This window comes from Gavialis gangeticus, unplaced genomic scaffold (genome assembly GCF_001723915.1).
Source record: "Gavialis gangeticus isolate Ggan-Ray unplaced genomic scaffold, GavGan_comp1, whole genome shotgun sequence".
Classification (NCBI taxonomy): Eukaryota; Metazoa; Chordata; order Crocodylia; family Gavialidae; genus Gavialis; species Gavialis gangeticus.
In genome coordinates this window covers 29,939,357-29,961,135 of record NW_017729001.1, presented here as the reverse complement: position 1 = coordinate 29,961,135, position 21,779 = coordinate 29,939,357, and the positions used below count along the sequence as shown (strand labels likewise).

The window sequence follows — 21,779 nt, the reverse complement described above, 5'->3', positions numbered from 1 at the left end:
GCGCCCTCTGAAACCAGTAGTGCAGGGACCCTCGTGGTGAAGAAACAATGAGTGGAAAATTTTTGGAACCTTAACAAACCCCAACCAAGTTCAGGGTCAGTTCTAGGCAAAGGTTTGGGTCACTTCTGCCTTTAAGTGAACCAGCTAGTTCATCCCTCTGATGCAGGGTCCTAAAGACATGAACAGGGTGAGGCCACTGTTTTTTCATAATGCCCTACCATCATAACAAGCACAGTTTAAGGGGGTTCCTCCATGCTGGACCATGGGCCAGGCCAGTGGAGAGTCAGTAGGAGGTGAGACGTGTGTGCTTTTACTTCAAGACAACAGGAGGCTCCAAGTTCTGCCCCAGGGCATTTCAAATGACCCTAGGGTGCACATCATACCAACAGATCCCTAGGCAGCCCCAGATTTCCACAGGAGAGTGTCCTTGGCGGGCGTACCAACGTACTCAGCTTACAAAGTAAAGAACAGAAGTGGTGTTGTATCTCAACTGTGACCCAGCTTGCTTCCAGGGCGGGGGGAGGGTGTGCAGGGTTTCTGACCCTACAGCCTGTTCCCTTCTTACACTCGACAGCACACTTTTTCTAATGATTTCTTTTCCCTTTGACTTGCAGGTAGAGGTCTCTTATCCTGAGACTGCAATGAATGGATATACACTGAACAAAGGGGTCCAGTCAGCATTTCATACCTGGACAAGCATCCAGGGACCTTTCGTTCTTTGGCTGAAAAGGAGACAGTGCCATTTCCATTAGAGAAATGCTTGCAAGAACCTGCGCCAAGGAGCTGAAAGCTGAGAAAGCCAGCGAGGGGAGCTGGGTCAGCTGATCAGCTTTCAAATCGCCTTCAAACACTCGATTTTCTTAACATGATCCCTCCATCAATGGAGTCTCCAGGGCACCCCTTAGAAACTTTAGCAGGAGACAAATAAGTGGAGCCAAGCAGAAGCAACCGTGATACATTTTGAGAAATACCTCTTTTTCTGAGCACAAAAACAGGAACTGAAAAATATACTTTCGACTCCTTCTCCAACCACCTGGGACTTGAGAGAGTTCTGAGATATTTTTGTACGAGTTCGAGACCGCCCGCCTCATTTTACCTTCGCAGCTACAGCCTCCTACCCAAAGTAAATCCGGGAAGGATACGCCATCCGTTGCAACAGCACCACGGGGGGATTGACAGAAAGCCACTGTCCTTCCTTCTCCGCTTGCCGTATAGCCGTCATTCCCAGCCTGGTCTCGGACACTGCAGCTACAGTCGCAATATTACAATCACTGCCTTTGCTTTGCAACTTCCCACCCAACATCCAAGCGAGGAATGAAGGCGATATGGCCAAACTATTGGTAAAGTTCCAGCGTTATTTTCGTCGGAAACCCGTTCGCTTCTTCACCTTGATTGCTCTCTACCTGACGGCAGGGAGCCTGGTGTTCCTGCACTCTGGGTTTACGGGGGAGCCGACCGTCTCCGAGAATGAGCCCAACCCTATAGAAGGCACCAGCGAAAGGACCGAACTTCAGGACCTCGGGGTGCTTCAGCTCAGCCGGGGGTTCAAGGAGGCGCCTGAGTCTCTGAACCCGGCCAGGAGATTCGGGCCCTGGTTCAAGAGCACGTCCAAAGATACCTCGGAGAGGAGCAAGGTGGGGGATTATGGTGGGACCTGGAGCAGGGCTCTCAAAGGCAGAAACGTGCGAGAGAAAGAAGAGGACAGAGGTAAGTTCTTGTGGGGTTGGGGGGGAAAGTATAATGAGCAGCGTGTCCTCACTGCAGGGCAAAGGCACCGACCCGTAGCAAAGCTTTGGGTTTCCTGACCGCCGTCGGTGAGAGTTTTGCTATCAGTGAGCCCCGAATTTAACCCTGATTTGTTGCTTCTCCTGCTTGGAGCATGTTTCCCTTGGCTTTATCGATTCCAGTTGCCCTACTTTGGCTGGGAAACAAATTTCAGCATCCGACAGATCTCACCAGGAGGGATTTTTCTCCTAGATATTCAGCCTGAATTTTCCATTGCTCATTTCCATCTCCTAATGACTCCCGGCCCTTGGACTGAAACAATCCTTCTACCTTTAGGCTGTTTGCAAGCAGCGCTTACAAAACTCCACGTCTCCTCTGGGGAACTTTAAACGGGGTAACAATAGCAGAGCAAACTTTGCCAGGAGAAGAGCTGGCAGAGGCGCGAGATCTAGTCTGTGCCCTGTGGGGTCGCGTATGTGAACATGCTCAGGGGTCTCTCGCAAGGAAAGGGTCTTGTTCACCAGCACGGCTGCACAGACCCGGATCTGGCTTGCGTTATGTCATGTCTCCATTGTGCTCAGTGGGCTTCCTCTGGTGCACATTGGTGTAAGGGGAACTTAGAGCACAGGGGCCAAATCTGTGCTAACTAGAGCCTGTGCTAGGACCGTAGCTCTGCAAATAACCTCTGCTCCCCTCCTAGGACTGCGCTGGAGTCTGTTCATTTATAATGCTCACCCAGGATGCCTAATTGAAAGGATGGAAAAAGACTGAAAGCCACAGATTCACGTGGGTTTCTGTGTCTGTTGCTGCCCATGTACTCCAGCGGATAGGGAAGCACTGCAGTGGATCAATGCTTTTACTCAGCCTGCCAAAAAACTAGTGCCAATACCAGCAGCCCCAGTCTTTGTGCGTCCCTATGATCCAGGTACCCCAGAGAGGTCTTTGCATGTGACGGGGGGACATCAGAAAAACCTCCTCCAGTCCCTCTGAAACATGCAGTCTCCATTTGCAAGGAAGCCCACTCCTGATTTCACACACCGCTGACAGCGCCTTTGCGCCGGTGACTTATTGCACCGCTTCTGATGTGCTTATCATCTCTGAGAACCTAATTTACAGCCCCTGACAGGACAGTTATTTTACGAGGGATGCTGAGTTATCAGAGCTTCTGTTTCTTTACCGAGCAGGGCGGCAGAGGCAGCTTTTGTGTCTTCCCGATCATTATTTCCATTAGTGCCCGAGCGTGTCACAGAAAGGCAGCACCATCATCCATTTCTCTGCCGAGAAAAGGCATGCTGGAGCTCTGTTTGACATTGGGCAGCATTCACAGGCTTTCTGCGCAGAGTAGACGGCCAGGGCCACGACTCGTATATTCGTTTCCAAATCAAACACAACTCCATGTCATGATCTCCTGGATTCCCTCCCTCTGAAGATGCGCGCGGCTCCTCGAGGAGTTTCTGAAATGATTCGTGCCATCGGTACAAGCTAGAATGAGAATGGATCTTCTGGCCCGGTTCCTATTTGCTCCTTTGCTGTACTTACAGCTATGTGATCGCTTAAGGATGAAACATTTCCAAGACTGCTAGCCCAATGAGCCTGAGAAAGACATTTATATCCCTTTGATCATGAAGACTCCTTATCAATATTTATTACCGTTAATACTCCTATTATACTTCACCTATTTAACTTGGCCATCCCGCATACAAATTCCTCCTCAAGTAATGGGAAGCTGAAGTGCAGGCAATTATATTTGCAGTAAGGTCTCGGATACGACCTATAATGTCATGAAATATCAACTATTCCTACTCTGCAGGGCAAATCATGTAAAATGTAGCACAGATTTGCTAGAATATTATTAACGAACAAGGCTAAGCTACTTAAGTAGTTTGCATTGATTTTTTTAAAATGTCACTTCTCTACCTTTAAGGTAACTACATGTAGACAACCACAAATGCTCACAAAGGTGCTCTTACAGGTGGGGGTGTGAATCTCAAAAGTCTCCTCTACATTTGGCCAACTGGACTTTTTCCATCCACCCGAGGAGACCTCTGGGTGGTGGCTACCTCGTGAAACCTGGACCAACCTACCTCCAGTTGGGTGCCCAAAATTAGTGGCCAACTCAGAAACAAATACTTCCTGGCTGGAACAACATTTTAGCTTTAGCAAAACATTAGCTTTCTCTTCCAATAGTGTCTTGACGCCCGCCTTGCTGGGGTCATCTGACCCAAGAAGTCTTTCTTGCCCAAGTGCTGATGATCTGTAAGGTCCCTTCCAGCCCCTAACATCTATGAAACTATCTATGAAAATCCTCTACAAATGTGGCACTGTGGGGGAAAAAAAAAATCACAGTACAGCAACCTAATCTGTTGCCAGGAAAGTACCCTATGATGACCCGCAATGACCTGTAATCTGTATTTCCAGGTACAAATGGTGCATTTTCAAGGCCGTTACACTCTGCCCATACACTTCACCTTGAGCTCTCAATCTGCTGCTTCTGTCCCCTGTGAAGTACTAACTCGCGTCTTCGGTTGAGTGTGAATGCTGTTACAATTTGTTGTCATTAATAAAGTGGGCTGGTGAGAAGAAGCAATATAGCATATTGCTACAGTACAGTGCACCTGTGACAGCCACATAATGGATTGCCTTGGTATTTAGGGAAATAGCAGTAGCTTTTTCCATTACGGGAACACAAAACGAAACAAAAAACACCCCCAGCGGTGGTAACTACTAACCCTGTATCCCGGAGCAGAGTCAAGCCCTCTCGCTTTGTGATGGCTTTCTTCCCCACCTTAGGGAAGGCTCAGATGGACATGAAGCAGCAGGAGATGCCATGTGATCACCTCTGCTATTTTTGAAACGGGGTGGGTAGTTTTGTTGCACAATTAAAGAGTGGCCGATCTCCTTGGGAAAGCCATAACATCTGTAAAGTGACAGTGAATGGCCCTAAGGACCCCTGGCGCGCTAGAAAATGTTGCTATTCTTTGCTTTCCCCGCTGTCACAACCAAATGCAATGTTCCTCCATCAGCTCGTCTAGGTATTTTTGCAAGCGCGCAGCTGGCTTCAGCATTAAGGGTGCAATTTTATTTCCATTTGGTCATCTAAGCTGCCATTAGGTCAGCAGACGTTGCCCGGTGCTGTTTGCTGAGTGAGAGCCCAGGGCTGCCTCCCGTCTTACGGTAGACAGAGTCTTTTGGTTTGAGTCGATCTCTTTCCCACTCGGAGGCAGGCTGATGTTTCCAGCAAGCTTTCGGATAGCACAGTATCCTTTTTTAATCCCTTTCCGTCTTACGAGGTGTGCAGTAAAACTGTGGCAACCTAAGGATTTTGCAGTTGTTACTAAGCCTAGCCTGACAGATCGGCTGTGCAGCCCTTGCTTTCCAAACGCGTAGGCCCGTGCCTCCTTGGCTGACGTTGCATCGCTGTTGGCCATCAGCAATATAGGGCCTATGACACACACCCAGATGGTTTTCTTGCTATCCAGTGGTACACGTAGTCTGCAGACATTTCGTATCACCCCTCTGTAGGGACTGAGCAGCTTTTGTGTGTCGGTAGAAACCTGGGCTGGACGCGTGCCTGTTCGAAGTATGGACCAATAATCCCTCTGGAGCCTTTAAGTGACTTCCACCCTACATACGAGCAGAGAGAAGACAGGATGCCCAAGTAAATAAATAGCCCCCCTCTTCTCCTGGTGCCCCATCGCGTTCTCCGGCTCGGAAGAGAGGAATCAGTGAAATCTATGCAGTCGCGTTCATTAGACTAATTTGAATTGACATTTAGAGAATCTCAACCAGATGGTTCGTGAGAATAAACTGTCAGTCACTGTAAAGCAACATGCCGTCTTCCTGTTCCTGGCCATATGTAACGTGTCCACAGCAATTAACCTCTGATAAAATGGCTTCTAATGCCTAATGACAGAGACGGGGGATTGGCTCCGGGAGACTGCGTCGCCACGAGCGCGTCGTGCTAGCCGCCGAGGAGCGAGTCACGCGGGCCTCGGAGATGCTGGCGGAAGGGGCTACTTTATGCTCAGAGCAAATACGGGCGCTACTTCCATTCAGTTTAGGCATTATTTGTTCCCAGCAAGAAACCGGCCTGAATAACGTGCGGAGGGATTTTCAAGTTCCAGCAGTCCAGCCCATTTTTTAAAAGCTGCTGCAAGGCCGGCGCTGGAGTCACATCCTGGGGACAGGAGGGCTGTGCGTTTGGTGGCGCGGGTGAACTGGTCATTGTGTGGCAGCAAAGTGTTCCCACAGCTCAGATACCGTGTTTGTAACTCGATTTATTAGCCGCTCCATTGTGAATGCTTTTCTTTTCCCCGTCACGGCGCCGGAAGATTTGGGACGATAGCTCCGACTGCACGAAGCTGGCCGTTTGTGCCAGGCGCAAGCACCTCCTGGCTGTAATTAGCAGGAGCGCATGAGCCCTGTATGAGATGCTTGGGAGCAAAAAGACCAAGCTGAGACGCTGGTGTAGTTACACCTGCCTGGATGGGAGCTGCTGTGCTCACCACCTCTCTGCAGTGCAGAAAGGGGCGAACTTAGGAAACAATTTGGCCCAGTGCTTATAGTCTGTTTTTACCCTAGACCCTTCTGCTCCTTCTTTGAGAGAGTGACCTGGTGATATACCAGCCTCTGGGATGGGTCGCAGAAAGGGAAGGATCAAACTAGGGCATCTTCATCGCTGCAGCCCAAGTCTTTGCTGCTTGTGCTGGCCGAAGCCGTTCATGACCGATTAGGAGCTGTAGGCCTTTAACACATAACTTATTCATCCACGTACCACACATACCTTTCCCCCCCCTGAAAATCAGCCTTTGTAATTTGGGAGTGGGGGGGCATCTTAAACAAGGAAGCTCTGAACAGTTTGGGGGGGGGCGGACACATGGTATGTGAATACATATGGAAACAGCGATTGAGCACTGGCCCAGCTTGCCGAGGGGTGCCGCTGCCCCCCCCCGACACCGAATATCTCTGCCTGACAGCACGATGGCTTAGCAGTCAGTAACTAGCCACAGAAACCCCGGAGAACTAGAGCAGGTTGGTCGTGTTCCCATAGTTAATCAGCAGGTTTCACGTTCCCGTGTCACAGCACATGCTCTCTTGCAAGCGCTGACCTTCAAGGCTGCCTCTTTTCCCCCCGCATCTCTCGGGGCACTCGGCGTGCTTCAGATAACCCAGCAAGAACCAAATCCACCCCTGAGGCCAGGAGAGCCCTGGGCATCACTCCAGTCTCAACGTCCTGGGGCTGCTTTTGCTGGATTTCCCCGAAGGCATGGATTTAACCCTTGATGAATCCCGAATGCCCGCGGCACAAAGGAAGAAGACGTTTCCTGATTAGACATCCAGCCAAATCTGCCCCTGGCCCCCATCCTTTGGGGTCAGAGGATTTGCATTCTGGTGCAAGTGAGCCCCACCCTAAATTTGGGGGCTGGTCATATATTTTCTCTCCGTTTCCCATTGAAAGCTCAGGGGCAGGCTCCTACCCGACTCTTCGGTAGAGCCAAGATGAATGCCAGGCCTGTCGCTGGAGGCTTTTGGTTAACCCAGAGCCGGAGCGAGGGACTCCTTATGGCATTAAATACACCGACCCATGCGTGAATGCTGGAGAAGTGCCCCATGCCAAATGCGCAAGGCTTTTGATCGGCTGCCTTGAAAATCATGATCAGATATTCTGACCCCCCACCCGGAGCCCGAGCAATTCTTTACATCTGCTTTCAACAAGCAAAATGACAATTAATGTCACGTGAGCTCACGGGGAATGGGAAGGAGCAGGCAGTGAGTGCAGAGCCGGCGGGACCCTCTCTATTGCTCTGTATTGCACATTGCCTCGGCACCAACACTTGGCACTTCCCGGGCACCTGACGTCTGGTCAGGAAAGCCTGCCCCATTGCCACAGCTGAGTTAATATTAGGCTCTTAAAGAAATGATCCGGTTTCCAGAGGTGCTGCAATGCCACGACTTCCACAGAAAACAGTGGGGCCCTGACCCTGAACCTCCACGGGTCGGGTCTCCAGGGGCCTCATTCAGGATCTGCAGGCTTGAAGTATTTGGCCAACGGACACATGCATGAAGAGGCAAAAAAGGGGCTACTTTTGAAGCCGTCTCATGGGCACCGAGCAGGGTCCCGACACGACGGCCTGTCTGCCCACAAGATGTGGGATGCTAAAACATGGGCAAAGCTAGCGCAAGTGTCTGGTCAGCCTGCAAAACGAGTGGCCCTGAGAGTCCCCTACACGGCCAGCTGCCCTGCTTCTCTGCTGCGGCGACTGCATTTTAACAGTGGCCAAAGGGACCTCGATGGTTTTGTCGTACCAGCCTGGAAAACGTGCTGGAATTCACGGGGATAAAAGGCACTCTGTAAACATTAAAGCATTCATTATTAATATCGCTGGCATATTTACAATGCTAATGCTGCTTGCGGGTGAAAGCAGGTATTAGATGATATAGAGGTCATGAGAACAGGGCTGAATACATAGCGGCTGCTTGGAGCGATACGTGATTCAAATCAGCCCTGGTCCAGGGGCATCTGTGAAGTCACAGCAGGCCCAAATTGGTCCAAGTGTGTTATTTATTGCTATACCCAGTAGCTATATATTTATTTAACTCTTATCTGTTAGTCTAACTGGGTCACACAGTCTTCACCGTGCCTCCCTTTACCCTCCCCACTGTGTTAACTCAAGATCCTCATATCTCTTTCCTAATAAGTTGCTGGACACATATGTCAAGAGCAGTGTGCTGAATATAATGCACATCAGTCCCTGGCCCTGTGAAAATTAGTGGAGTAATCCCATATCCGTTAGATTTATCATGAACAAAATTAGTTGACCTTCTGAAACCTGTTCAGCTTTGTGGAAATGCCAAGTTATGCCGGATATAATTGGAAGCAATGAGCTATGACTGTTTGGTGGTTAAAGTTATCAGACCACATTTCCTTCAATCTTCCTCCTTCCTTCTCCTCATCCTCCAAAGCTCTTTGCATTGGGGAGCAGGTGGTCAGGTCTGACTTGGGTCTTAAAAGCCTCTGGGGAATCTCTAACCTTGGAGGTTTTTAAGACCCGGGTAGACAAAGCCTTGGCTGGGATGATGGAGTTGGGGCTGGTCCTGCTTTGAGCAGGGGGGTAGGACTAGATGTGACCTCCTGAGCTCCCTTCAACCCTCATGTTCTCTGATTTTCATGTCAGCGGTCATCCAGGGAGAGCCCATGGTCACATTGAGTTTTCCCATTATTCGAAGGGGGTTGCTGGACTCTTTGATGTGGCAGACACAGCCTTACGCTCCAGCGTATCTACTGTTCCCCCCATCTCTGGGTCACCTGCAGACTTGGTGAGGGTGCACTGCATCCCATGGTCCAGGTCGGCGATGCAGACATTGAACAGACCTGACCCCAGGACCAAGCGGTGGCTGCAAGGACTTCTCGTTCTTCCTGCTGGTTTCCCAGGCTCTGTGCATCGGTGTACGGGCACTTGAGCTAACTAGCTGATCACCCTGATTTCTCAGGAAGTATGAGAGACCCTCCCCTATTGCCCCCTCCTGCTTGCCCTTCCTCCAAGTCCCCCGCTTCTCCATATACCTCAGGGTCTGCGTCCCCCGGCAAACCTAGTTCAAAGCCCTCCTCTCTAGGTTTGTGAGCCCATCTGCAAAGACGCTCTTCCCTGTCTTCATCGGCAAGCAGAGAAGAAAGGGAATTAGTCATATCCAGTAGAAATCACGCCCAGAGCCCTTCATCCGAAGACCAGGTCGCTGGGGTTTAGCCGGTTTGCTGCAGGCTGAGGATGACCCTGTGCTGGATAAGAGTTTTTCAGCACCGTTCGGAGGCCCACACTCAGAAACGGGAGCTGATGTAGTGCAGATTTAGGAAGAAAACATTTGAAAGGACCCATTTGGCTTCTGCACATTGCAGAGCTAATCAGAGACACTTCTGGAGTCGCATGCCGGGGGCCATTCTTGTCCTAATCAGTAAACGGCACATCCCTGTCAGAAGAGATTAATAGACATTACACTAATAGATTACCAAATAGCTGGCTACCCACCCAGTTCTTGGAAAATTAATTTTTTTCCCCTTCCTTTTTTTTAATTGGCATAAGAAATGACTGTAGGCTCAGTTCACGGAACAAGCAGCTCACGTGACTCACATTTGCAAAGGATCTTTCCAGCGGAGCATGCATTTTGGATCTGATTTGAAAAGAGAAGGTGAAGGCAGAGAGAAATGCATTGGCTACACCTGTTAGTGCCCTCAAGAAAAAGCACCTCACTTAGTTATTCAGCGCGTTGGATCTTTGATTGGACACGGCGACGGCCACCCCTGAGCATCAGCCGTGGCAAAACTCTCCAGTCCTTAACAATACTCTCATTTAGAGTTAGAGCTGCCTGAAGACCACAGACTATTTCCCACGGCTACCCAGAGGCTTGTTTAAATGAATTCACCCGAGCCTTGTTTGCACTCTTCTGTGTATTCTTCCTATTAGCATTTGAGTTTTGCTGGTAAGACAGTTTATGGAAAATAAATGTCAAGTCTGCATGCCTGACTGTTCCAGGAAATCATTCTTTTCCCTGTGTGTTAGCACCAGACCCATTTGCAAGCTCATCCAATGCAGGAACAGGAACAAATACACGTGCCTTTCCTGCCCAATGGCAACCAGGGACCGTGCAACTCGGAGACACGACCAACACATGACTAATCAGACCAAGTGTATCTAGCCAAACTCGCCAGTTTGAAGGGCGCTTCCCGAACACCACCAGACCAGAGCACATGACTTTAAAGTGCCCACAGAAGCAAATCCGAGCCCTTCCTCTTGTAAATCACCAAGAAAGACTAGATGTGTTAAATGTCTCATTTTATACAAATTATTTCGTCATCATTATTTCTTTTTCACCGACACCTTCCACAATGACTATTTCTTGGTGTTCCCCAACGACCTTAATTCTGCCGTGCTTTGGCACAAGGCATCGTAGCATCCCTGGCTCTGGATAACGTGACACTGGCTTTTAAGAGCACATTAGATTTCTTTTTCGGTGTTACTTTCTCTGTGTGGCCTCATCTAGGTTGTCTGGCTGCTTTATCCATAACCTTTCTTACCTTGGCATGTTTGGATTTCTTTCCTTCTGAAGGTCTTGGAAATGTACTGTTTGGTTTGGGACCATTAGACTATCCCTGCTTGGCTGTTTTTTTTCCCACTCTGAATGAGCTGATATGCTTAGATGGAGTTAATGTTAAGTGTAAGCAGATTTTGGCTGGTGAACATAGAACAAAATCCTACAGTGGTGAACAGGAGCAGTCTGGACCACCCACGAGCTGTGTGGGTCTTTCCTGCCTGGTTTTAAATATAAAAACAATGGGACAACATCCCTCCTTTAAAATGTTTCTGAATGCGAACAGAGTGCAGCTTTAAACACCCAAATGTTGAGCTACAGCCAAGGAGCAGGAGACATTTACCCTTCCTGGGGTTTACTTCTAGCATCGGGGCAGCCCACATGCCCTCAGTTAGTGATGCTCAATCTATCTGGCCCCATGGGCTGGATGAGTGGTGTGGGGCTGGTCCACAGACCATCCATCGGGGATGGTCCACAGACCATCTACCACAGCCCATGGTCCCCGTGGGTGTAATTGGTCCATGGGCCTGATCCAGTATTATCTTGCACATTGGCTTGGTCCCTCATGCCAGATCCAGCTGCAGCTTGACCCCACACCTGGGTCGCGGGGTCATGTCATCCAGCAAGCAGGGCTCCCCGCAGGTCTGGAAACTTGTCATCAGGGGTGCAACGGCAGTGTTAATTGACATGGCTCCAAGAACGGGGGCAATTAACACTGCCGCTTGCCCCAGACCGCTGCTCTCCCACTGCCCAATTTCCAGGCCCGTGGTGAGATTCATGGGCCAGAGGACACAGCGTTGCAGGCCAGATGCGGCCAACAGGCTGGAGGTTGAGCCCCACTGCCCTAGGTAACCTTTACGGAAATAAACCATCAGCACTTTGCATGAGTGATAAGGCAAAAAAAAAAAAAAGAAACAGAAAATGCATTTACATCTGGCCATTACAGTGTTTACTTTAAAGTAACAGTCTCTCTGCCCACTTCCTTGAAGAAATGCCAGTCCATCAATTATCGAACCAAACCCTGATGTAATTAATACGTTTTCATGCAATATATCGATTGACCACTCTTTGGAGGGCAAAGGTTTGGTTAAATACATCAGTAAAATAAAGATAGAGCCAAAAATTAGCATTCCTCCCATTCGGCACTTGGAGAAAGGCCAGAGCTTTTAGAGCGTTACCCACAGCAGGGTCAGACTTCATCCACGATTGACGCTATCACATCTACAGCGGCTCCCTGCCAGGCTGCCTCCCCGCAGCTTTCAACAGCTCCAGCCGTGCAGGCCATAGCAGAAGCGGTGCAGACGGACTCTGCGCCCTGGCGCGACTCCACGTGCCTTACGCGCCGGGCTTTCTGCGTACAGGGCAGCGTCCCAGGAGGCAAATGCCACGTTGTGACGGAGCCAGGACCCTCTCCCCTGCCTTTTGGGGGAGGGATGTGTGTAACGAGGGGAAATGGCCTGAGGAAGCCCACACAAAGCCAGACTAGCAGGGATGCTGGGGCTATCGGGACTGCATCTTCCCCTAACTCATTCAGAGGCGGCGAGATCCTCTCCCATTCCCGGCCAACGCCGTGCCAGCAAAACTGCAGTGCCAACCAGACCCAAGCCCCCTGCTCGCCTGCCCACTGCTGCTGCCTCATTTTTGTCACCCTGCTAAATTAGCTCCGTCAGGCCTTTTTTGTGTTTAACCCCCGCTCTACTGGTTTCTCCCAACTTCTTGGCATCAGAATTGCACGGTCTGGCGGATGAAATCAGAATAGCTCCTCTGTCTTCAGTGGCAGAGAAAATGAACTGCAGAAAGACAACTAGCAAGCGGTCAGGGGGCTGCCGTCTGTTAGACTCCACGGAGGAAGTCGATGCAAGGACTTGGGGAGTGTGGCTGGTCTTAACCCTGCTCCGGGGAACTTCCAGTCCTTCGTTAACGTTTCTGGTCATTGCATGGAGCTAAGATGTCACGTTTAAGGATGCATGGCTGCTGGAGGCTAGGGAGGCATTTGCCTCCAGCGTGTTCACTGTTGAACACGACTGCGGGCACTGTCGTTCCCTTGGCACACTGGATATTGTGCCGAAGCAGTGTCTTTAACTCCTATGCCCAAGGGACTTCGTACCAGATCATAGCCTAAGGCCTGACCACACACCACCGTACATGTACAGTGTTAAAACACAAGTGGACAGATATGGCAGACCTCTACCCTGCGGTCACGCCACCCAAGCTGGTGTGGACTCACCCTGGAGAGCAATAGGGCTGAAAGTTTTATCCGCGCCTGTCCAGCCACTTGGCTCAAGGCAACCGGGCTATTACTAATAGTGAGGCACCGACTGTATGTAGATACTCCAGGATAGCTTCTCATCTGTCTGCTCCAGACAATTGACAGATAACTTCTTATCTGTGCGCTGGCACACACCACTCTCGTGAAATGCCCCAAGTGTCCGGGCACAAAGGGAAGCATCAGGGCCAGCACAGGAAGGATGTCAGCTTAATTCCCTTTGTAGGCAAAATAGAAAGTAACGCCCTTAGCACAAAGCTACACCTCCTTTCCCATCCATATTGATTGCCTTTCTGCTTTAAGTACCATTCCTAAATGGCTTGCAGCTTTCTGCAAGGTGATGTCGAGGGCGCATTACACTCCGAACACGTAGTTATAAAGCGAGCAAACAAATGGGGAAGCTGGGTTGAACGGCCCTATTTAAAAAAAGCACGCCGTGGCAAGCCAGGTGCGGTGTCGTAAAGCAGTCAAGCTCACAGATGTTACCCAAGGTTTAATGCCTTTCGCGGCTGTCCCACCTCCACCTGAGCTGCACATCGGCCTCACAGCCGGCAGAGCCTTGCCGACTTCACGGCTCCCTTGCAAATCGCCTTGCCCCTGCATGAAATGATTGGCATCTGTCAGGAGCCGGATGATGGGCGGCACTGATGTAAGGCCCCGACACTGCACGTGGAGAAGTCTAGCTGCATGCTGGCATGCTTCCCGGGGAGCAAATGCTTTACTGTCAGGAATGACTGGCATGTATAACACAGGGGAGCGGCGCAGTCCAATGGTTCGCGTGCTGCGCTGCGAGTCGGGAGACCTGCATTCGGTCCCGCGACCTGCTGCAGCAAACGCCCAGCTCCCCTCCTCGTTCCTGTCTGGCTTCGAGGCTAAACTCTTCTAGACACGTTGCACTGTTCGTACAGTGCCCAGGTGCCGTGCCGTGCCGTGGGATATGAGCGCAGCGTCCTGCCTGCTGCCACCAGGAACAAATGCATCCTTCCAGGAAGCACTGGCAGGACGGAGACTCCTCGAGGTATCCAAGGGAGTCAGATGCCCCACGTCAGAGGACCTGGGCATAAATAAGTGCTGGCCACCCACCCCATTTGAAAGCCTAGCTTCAGTTCCCAAAACATTGTGAAGTATGGGGTGGCCAGCAGGTCTGCCGAAACGGTCTTGTAAGGGCAGATGCAATGCCCAGATCACTGCACCAACGTGCTGCATGCCAGGGCGTAAAGGAGCCCCGAGCCCCAGTGCTGAGCCCCCTTCCCCTGCGATTACTGCTTTAGCCCCAGTGGCCACATGATGCTCTTAGCAGTGAGATGACCCTGCCCGCTCTCGAGCGCCGTCTTCATGCAGCGTGCAAGATTCGTCGCTGCGTGAGCCAGGGGAGTCGAGCAGGATTGCCGAGTCTTTAAAAAGGACTGGGAAATTCGGGGTTGGTCAGTAGGGTTTGTGCTTGTGCACGCTGAGAAATGGGCACGCTTCAGCAGAGAAGCTGTGCACCTGCAGGGATCAAAGGAGGATCCCCACCAAGGAGCTCACCAGGTGGGTGAGAAAGTGGCCGTAGCCAGAGACACGGGAGCGGATGGCACAAGGGCCTGATGGTAGAGAGCAGAGCCCAGGGGAAATGAACTCAGCTGGTGACATCTGGGCCCTCTGGTTATATCAGGGCAGGTGCCGAGCTAGGAAGCACTCAGTAGAGGAGCTATGCTGGACTTCTGGATCCATTTGCATCAATTAAAACCAAAGGAAAAGAGGCACCTCAATTTCTTTGGGGAATCAGCGCCTTGGCTATTGGGGTGCAAAGCAGTTTGCGCTCTGTGGGGCTGATCCGGAGTGGATATAAATCCGGGGATCCGCTCACATCAGTAGATGGTGGGGGTTGGTTTGGCACCACGGTTCCTGGCCTGCCCGCTCTTCAGCGCTTGCAGCATTCGTTGTCTTGTCCTTTCCCATTTCTTCTTTTCTCCTCCTCCGAATTCCCACCACCGAACACTAATTTTAGAATTGACGTTTCAGCAATAGAGAACAAAAAAAAAAGAAGCCAGGTCTGTGCAAAACTGATGCAAAAAACCCCCGATCTAATTTCTTTTGTAGAGTTTTAAGAACTGCTGCTTTCCCATCAGGGAATTCACTTAATTTCTGCATGTAAATCTAAAATCAAACGCTGGGCACAGGCAGAGCAGATGGCAAGGGTTCGGTTGTGTAATACGGCATTCAAAACCAACACGCATCCCAAAACCAACACTGTTTTTGACCAGTCCTGACTGAGGCCAAAAGTCACGATCCCTCGTGTGGGTTGTAAAGACCGAGCTCAGCATAGGGCTCTCTTCTCCTTGTTGGGCTCTCATGGCTCGATTGCAAGCCATCTTGGCCCAAAGAGCCCTGGCTGGTGAAACGCCTCATCTCCAGTTCAATGGCACTGATGCAACATGCCCCGGTCAGCGGCTAGCCTCCGTTTCCCAAGGTATTTGCACTTACATGCCTGCTAGAGCCAATTTCCCAAACACCCCTCTGTTATCACTGCTCTCTCCGGACGTGCCGCAGGCTCCACCAGGATCTACGATGCGAAGAATCAGCTGACTGGTGCTAACTGTAATGTATTGAGCCGTCTTCCCAGCCTTGGCTGCAGTCTTTTTTTAAATGTAAGGCAAGTCCTTGAAAGGACTTTGCTAATTATGTAGTATATAGCTTGTGGGTTTAATGATTTAGCCTTGGAACAACTATTTATGTGGCAAATGCAAGGATCTCTTGTTACGCCTGAAGTGACGGGGGGTTTTTTTCCCCCCACTCTAAGTGATCAGTAGCAAGAAAACCACAATTGGCTAGACATGAGGATAAAGCTGCTTCAGGAGAATAGTTAGGCAAAATCACGCCCTTAGCTTGTACAAAACCCCTCTCGGCAAGCAACAGGGCCCAATGCACCTGGAGTGGTTCGGAGACAGCGTCTCATCCTATAGCTGCAGGATTGCAGTGGGTAGAACAGGACACGAGGACAGGCTGCATATCCCCCCCAAGCTCTCCAAGCATCACGGGGTGCAGCCTGGGCTGGCAGACCCCCCGGTTGTATAACCCTGGGCCTGGTTGCACCCTGGGATTGAGGGGCTGGCTGCATGCCCAGCTGTGTGCTGAGCCCGGACTGCGTGTTGCTCTTTGGGTCCTTGATGCTCTCCTGTTGCACCTGCCCTTTAGCGGAGGGGATTTTCTGCCACCTACAAGACAGCTCCCCGTCCCCTTCCCTCTGTCCGGCGGTGTCTGCTGTTCCTGTCCTCACCCACTGCCACGCACCTTTGGGGCCACAGTGGCGAGGGGTCATTTAAAGTAGCCCCGAGGCTGCGTGCTGCAGGCCAGGCCATGAATCCAGAGCTCCTGCCCGTTGCAAATTATGCTGCAGCTCTTGCTTTTCCCAGCAGAAGCCGCCAAATTCCCACCCCCAGCATTGCTTCCCCTTCCAATGCAATGCCGGTAGGAGCTGGTGTGGCCTGAACAGTGGCCTCAAAGCCCAGCTATGTCACTGTGGATGACACCTTTCCAAACTTACCCTGCCTGGATCTAAACAAGTGGAGGAATTCACAGCGCTTGGCCTTCAAGGCCTCTGAAAATCTCATTGTTAGGCTCCCATGGCTTGATCCCAAGCTATCTTGGCCCAAAGAGCCCTTGCTGGTGGAACGTCTCAGCTCCATACATTGCTTCCCTTCATCCTCCAGAATATGCTTTATTTCTTAGTTGGTCTAATAAAAGGTATCATCTCTGAATCAAGAGTTTTAGAGTTTTGCATTTCTTTTTGACTCAGACCAACATGGCTCCCTTTATTTACTTTTGCATTCATTGCTTGCATCTGCATGGGTCCCTTCCACTCCGCTTTTTGCTTGATTTAAATTTCTAGGCCAGTTGAAGTAAGTCACTGAAGAGGTGCAGTATAATGTGTAGCAGGGGAGGAGGGGAGAGAGCGAGGAGCTGAGCCCCGTAGACGTGAGGAAGCTGAATTTGTCTTCTCTGTCTTTCCTTCAGCAAAATACATTGGCTGCTACGTGGACAACACTCACCAGCGTGCCCTGCGTGGCGTGTCCTTCTTCGACTACAAGAAGATGACAGTGTTTCGTTGCCAGGACAACTGCGCTGAACGGTACGGTGGTAAATGAACACGGCGTCTTCATTAATTTTAACCCACCAACAGTATTTCTCTCTTGTCAGCTTAAGCGCTCCAGCACCGTGACCATTTTTCTTCTGCTTCCTCCTCCCGTTATTTTTAAAGCGCCTCAACTGACATTGCCAAAGATCCTGGGTTTTGATTTGGCTTTGTTTGGTTTTTTTAAACTCACCAGGAAAACCCTCTTCTGATGTCAGGCAGGCTGCGAGCAACTTCATCCCCCTTTGGTCCCGTGCGGAGATGGGAATAAAGATCTGGCCGGGGTCAGGGCTTGCAAAAGTAAAGCTGGCAAATGCATGACGCCAAATGAAAAAGCGCAGTCGCGGTGTGACACACGAGGGATCGTGCATCTTTCCAGGCTGCTCTGTGTTGCTTTTAAACAACGGTAATGAATTACCTTTCACCCCCGAATCCCTCTAGCCAGCTCTTTCTCTGGGCAGGGCACTTGCTTTTCTGCCTGGGAGGTGGCGGAGGGAACAGACGGACCTTCATGGAAATTAATGTCCGATTTTCTTTATTCCACATGCAAACCCTGCTACTGCAGGCGTCTTCTTAGCTCTTGCTACCACCACCAGCTGGGTACGCAGTCCAGGGCAGCAAGTCATCCTCCCAAACATCCCTGCAAAGAAAACCTCTTAGCTTTTCAGCTCCCCCCACCATTTAGAGGGGAAACTGAGGCACAGAAGTGCAAAGGCGTCAAAGTGGAGTGGCAGGCAAAGGACAGGCCCAAAGCCATAGTCTGTGAGCAGTCAGGGTGCCAAGGCCAAGTTTCAGGCTGGAGACAAGAGCTGGCGCGGTGGTCACTTGCTCCGGGGTCAGCAATGCTGCTGTATCCCTGCCAGTCCGTTAAAGGGCTGAGCGGTGTCTGGCGTGGTGTGGACGAATGGGGCAGGGTTGCCAATTGGGCCTGGGAGATTTTCAAAAACACCTAAGGACCTACCTAATTCTCTCCATGCAGCCCACCGGATCCCTCTCTGCATCTGTCAGTGCCCAAATACCTTTAGAAACCAAGCATACCCAAGGGCATTAAACGTCAGTGGCCTGATCCCTCTCAGAAAATTAGAAGCTTTTGCTTCTTTCCAACCTTCCTGAGCACCAGCCCTTCCGCAGCGAATGCCCTACCCGCCTCTGAAACGCATCGGACAGTGGCTGCCTATTGCCAGATAATCCCTCCCTGCAACTTTCCTTATCACCAGCAATTACTGCCCCGGCACCTGCCCCATCAGGAGGCCAAGTCAGAGGACGGAGGTCCTCCAGAGTTTCGTGGCATCCTTGAGCTGTCCCATTAGTGCTGCACCGATGCACCCAGGGTCCTTCTCTGCTCTGGCTCCCAGTGCAAAACCGAGGCAGGCCTGAGCTCTCATCCAGGGAGCCACGCGATGTTGGAGCTGTCTGTGGAGATAACCTTGCCGCCTTCTCTTGCCTGCCTTGTGCTAGCGCCAAAGGAGGCACGCTCCAGGCTATACCTGTACTTGGCAGCTGCAAACGTGAGCTAAAATTTGCAGCGCTTCTATGTCAACTTCCAGCATCCTAACACCCGAGAGCGCCCCGCTGTCAGCCCTTGCCTTCCTGAAGAAATATAGCTCCCCGTGAGGTTCGCAGGATGAACGGTGAAGATTTATGAACCTGCAGCTGTTAGAGCAGGTAAAAGAGGTGCGCATGGTGAGGCTGCAGCCAGGTGTGTGCAGCTGACAGCAGCCGGCACAGGTCTGCAGGTAAGCGCAAAGCCATGCACCCAACACAACTGGTTGGCCCCCTTAGGTACGGCCAATGATGGCTCGGGAGATGGTTTCGACTGCAAACTCACCAGGCCAACACATCTTCTCTGTTCCTGGGCTGAGCGCGCTGTCATTACTCAATAAATAATCGTGAGGGAGCCTCAGACTTCACCCATCCGCAGTGGGACGGCTACACGTGAGGCATCCTGCTTGGAAAGTTGTGTCGCCGGAGCTGCGTTGGCTGGTAGATGCTGTGTGACAAGCTCTGACCCCTTCTCCGAAGCGCAGTGGTTTTCATCTCTGCTTTCACTTTGCAAGCTCGCTCCTGCGTGCCACGTCCCCTTGCAATCTTCTCCTTTCATATCAAATCTGTATCAAGTACAGGAACTTTCCTCTTTTGAAGCCCCGCAAAGTCTCCATCACTTATTATTTCTCCTGCAACACACATAATGCCCTTTGCCTTTAAGTAATGCTGCTGTCTCTTGCTTTATGATCTATACGATGCACTAAGCCCTTTTTCTTTTAAAGTGATGCTGCTTCCAGCTAGTGTCTAGTAAATCATCAACAATGGCCACACACCGAAAGAAAAGATCACGTCTGCTTTGTTCAGAGAACTTGAGCCGCAGCGAGACTCCCCTGGCGACTAGGACTCTCCTACAGGCTCTGGAAAAACTGGTGCCCTGCCACCACCAGCACACGGAGGCATTTAGGCTGACACATGGATGGACAGGTTGCTATAGCACATGTGAAGGGCAGCAGAGCCCAGGCAAGCCAAGCGATGCATTTCCACAGGCCCCCTTCTCAATCTCATGCCTGGTTTTACTCTGCAGGAGCTCCATTTTCACACACGGAGCTACTCCTTTTTGGAGTGTATCCTGCCCGTCTCCAGCTGCTGCACCACTGTGGGGCTCAATCCATTTAAATAGCGCCTCTGGTGCCTCTCAGATGTGGGAGTTAACAGGTGTGCAGGGTATTATTGATTACTTTTTGGGCATCATCATGACCTGTCTTTTGCTTGAGGACCGTTTTCTACAAGAGCCTGATCAAAAGCCCGTGGAAGTCAATGAGGTTAGGGCCAGGCCTTATGACCTGGATACAGATGTCTTAAGTCATTACATGGGTTTTGCATTGCCGATTTGAAGAGCAGCTCCTCTGGATCTGAAAGCAAATATATCCTAATGTGGCACGGGTCAGAAATGCTCCCGCGACAGGCGTGTTTCTCTCCTGGCAGTGCCCTGAATGCACTGAATAAGGAAGGGCCCAAAAGGGGAAGATGCACCAGGTTTGTACAGGATGCTCCCCTCTCGCAGGCATAATTGCTGCACGCCAGACCTCCTGCAAGAGGCTCTGACCTGCACATGCCGACGGGGCTGCGGGGATGGCAGTGGGAAGCCTGCTTGCTGAAGGCCAAATCCTGAGCAGTGCTAGCTGCACTGGGGGGGGGCATAGTACTTCCTGGGACACTGGCGACAGCCAGGGCTTGCTATCAGAGTTGGGATCCACCGTGGGGAGCTGAGATGCATTCCCCCCACGGTTCATGTAATAGAAATGCGCAGGATCTGCCTGGTGGAGGAAACTTAGCCCTAGATCACAAGTGCCCCGCACTAGGGAGCCCTGTGCATTTCCGCGAGACCAGGTATTGCAGCCAACATTTCCAGCAGCCTTGACGGATTACCAGTCGCTCCCCTCTAGCAGGGCCAAAATGCAATCTTACATAACTGCTTTCCACCCCGGATGCTGCGATCCCCCCTCGTTCCTCCCACCCCTGCTGTCTTACTGTCCTGGGTGCAAGGCGCTGCTCTGACTCTGCTCTCTCTCCCCAGGGGCTACCTGTACGCAGGGCTGGAGTTCGGGGCCGAATGCTACTGCGGTCACAAAATCCAGGCTTTGAACGTGAGTGAGGCGGAGTGCGGCATGGAGTGCAAGGGGGAGAAGAGCAACGTCTGCGGAGGCGTGAACCGGCTCTCCATCTACCGGCTGGAGCTGGCCCAGGAGTCCGCCCGGAGATGTAAGCAATCGCCGTGTTGTGGTCTGGCCCGCAGGTGGCTGGCAGGAACGGACGGGGAGGTGCAACACGGGCACAGAGAGGGTCCGTGCCCCCTTCCGCGTTTCCCAGGGGCACGTGCCCTCTTGGCCTTTTCGGGGGGTGGACCCCGCATCGTTGGGCTCCTGCGATGGGCGACTGTTTGCGTTTCAACCTTCGCGGCCAGGACAGCTGGAAGCAGCCCTCCCCTCCGCTCCCCTCCCCGTGCTCTGTGAAGCTGGTGGTTCAAAGGGGCCGCGGGGGAGAATAAGAGTTGGGTGCATGTGGGAAGGGGGGCTTGAGGCGACTTTCGGTGCCCTTCAATAACATTCAGAGGCATCTCCAAGCCCTCCCCACTTCCCAAGCTGTGAGACGCCCCCCCCAGCAGTCATAACAGGTGCCTGGCGAGATCAAGACCCCTTGCATCTTGGCGGGTCACGGGAGAGGGTCTCACACGAAAGTGGTCTCACGTGTACCAGGGGTGAAGCAGCGGCGTTGTCCCCCAGGTTGCAGCTGTGGTTTCTCCAGGAGGCAGCTTGCACCCTTGGTGGGGCGCCCCTGGCCTCTCCTAGCAGCCACTGGACTCCATTAGGGAATGTGGCAACTCCCTTGCGGCTCCCTTCCCCTGTCCCCATCGCCCCATGCACGCTCCTCGCAGCTTGCATCATGGTGAGCCACGCCGCAAGCCGCCGTCGTGTCACCTCCCCCAGGCAGAGGGGGGACTTCTGTCGGCTGCCACGCCGGGTTGCCTTCGCTGGCTCTCCCCAGACCAGCTCTGGGCGACTTCAGCTCGGGAAGAAGGGGAAAAACCAGGGCCGGGTTTGGCTG

At 51.7% G+C, this 21,779-nt stretch overlaps 1 protein-coding gene across 1 annotated transcript in view; it reads left to right on the top strand.

The window, feature by feature from the left end:
* Positions 1 to 616: 616 nt before the first annotated feature.
* Positions 617 to 21,779, top strand: part of WSCD2 (WSC domain containing 2) — a 78,142-nt gene continuing 56,979 nt past the window's right edge. Inside the window, exons 1-3 of the mRNA XM_019507212.1 lie at positions 617 to 1,707; positions 17,072 to 17,186; positions 20,752 to 20,936. Coding sequence (XP_019362757.1) covers positions 1,326 to 1,707; positions 17,072 to 17,186; positions 20,752 to 20,936 — 682 coding nt within the window. The 5' untranslated portion in view covers positions 617 to 1,325. The remainder of the gene's footprint in view (positions 1,708 to 17,071; positions 17,187 to 20,751; positions 20,937 to 21,779) is intronic.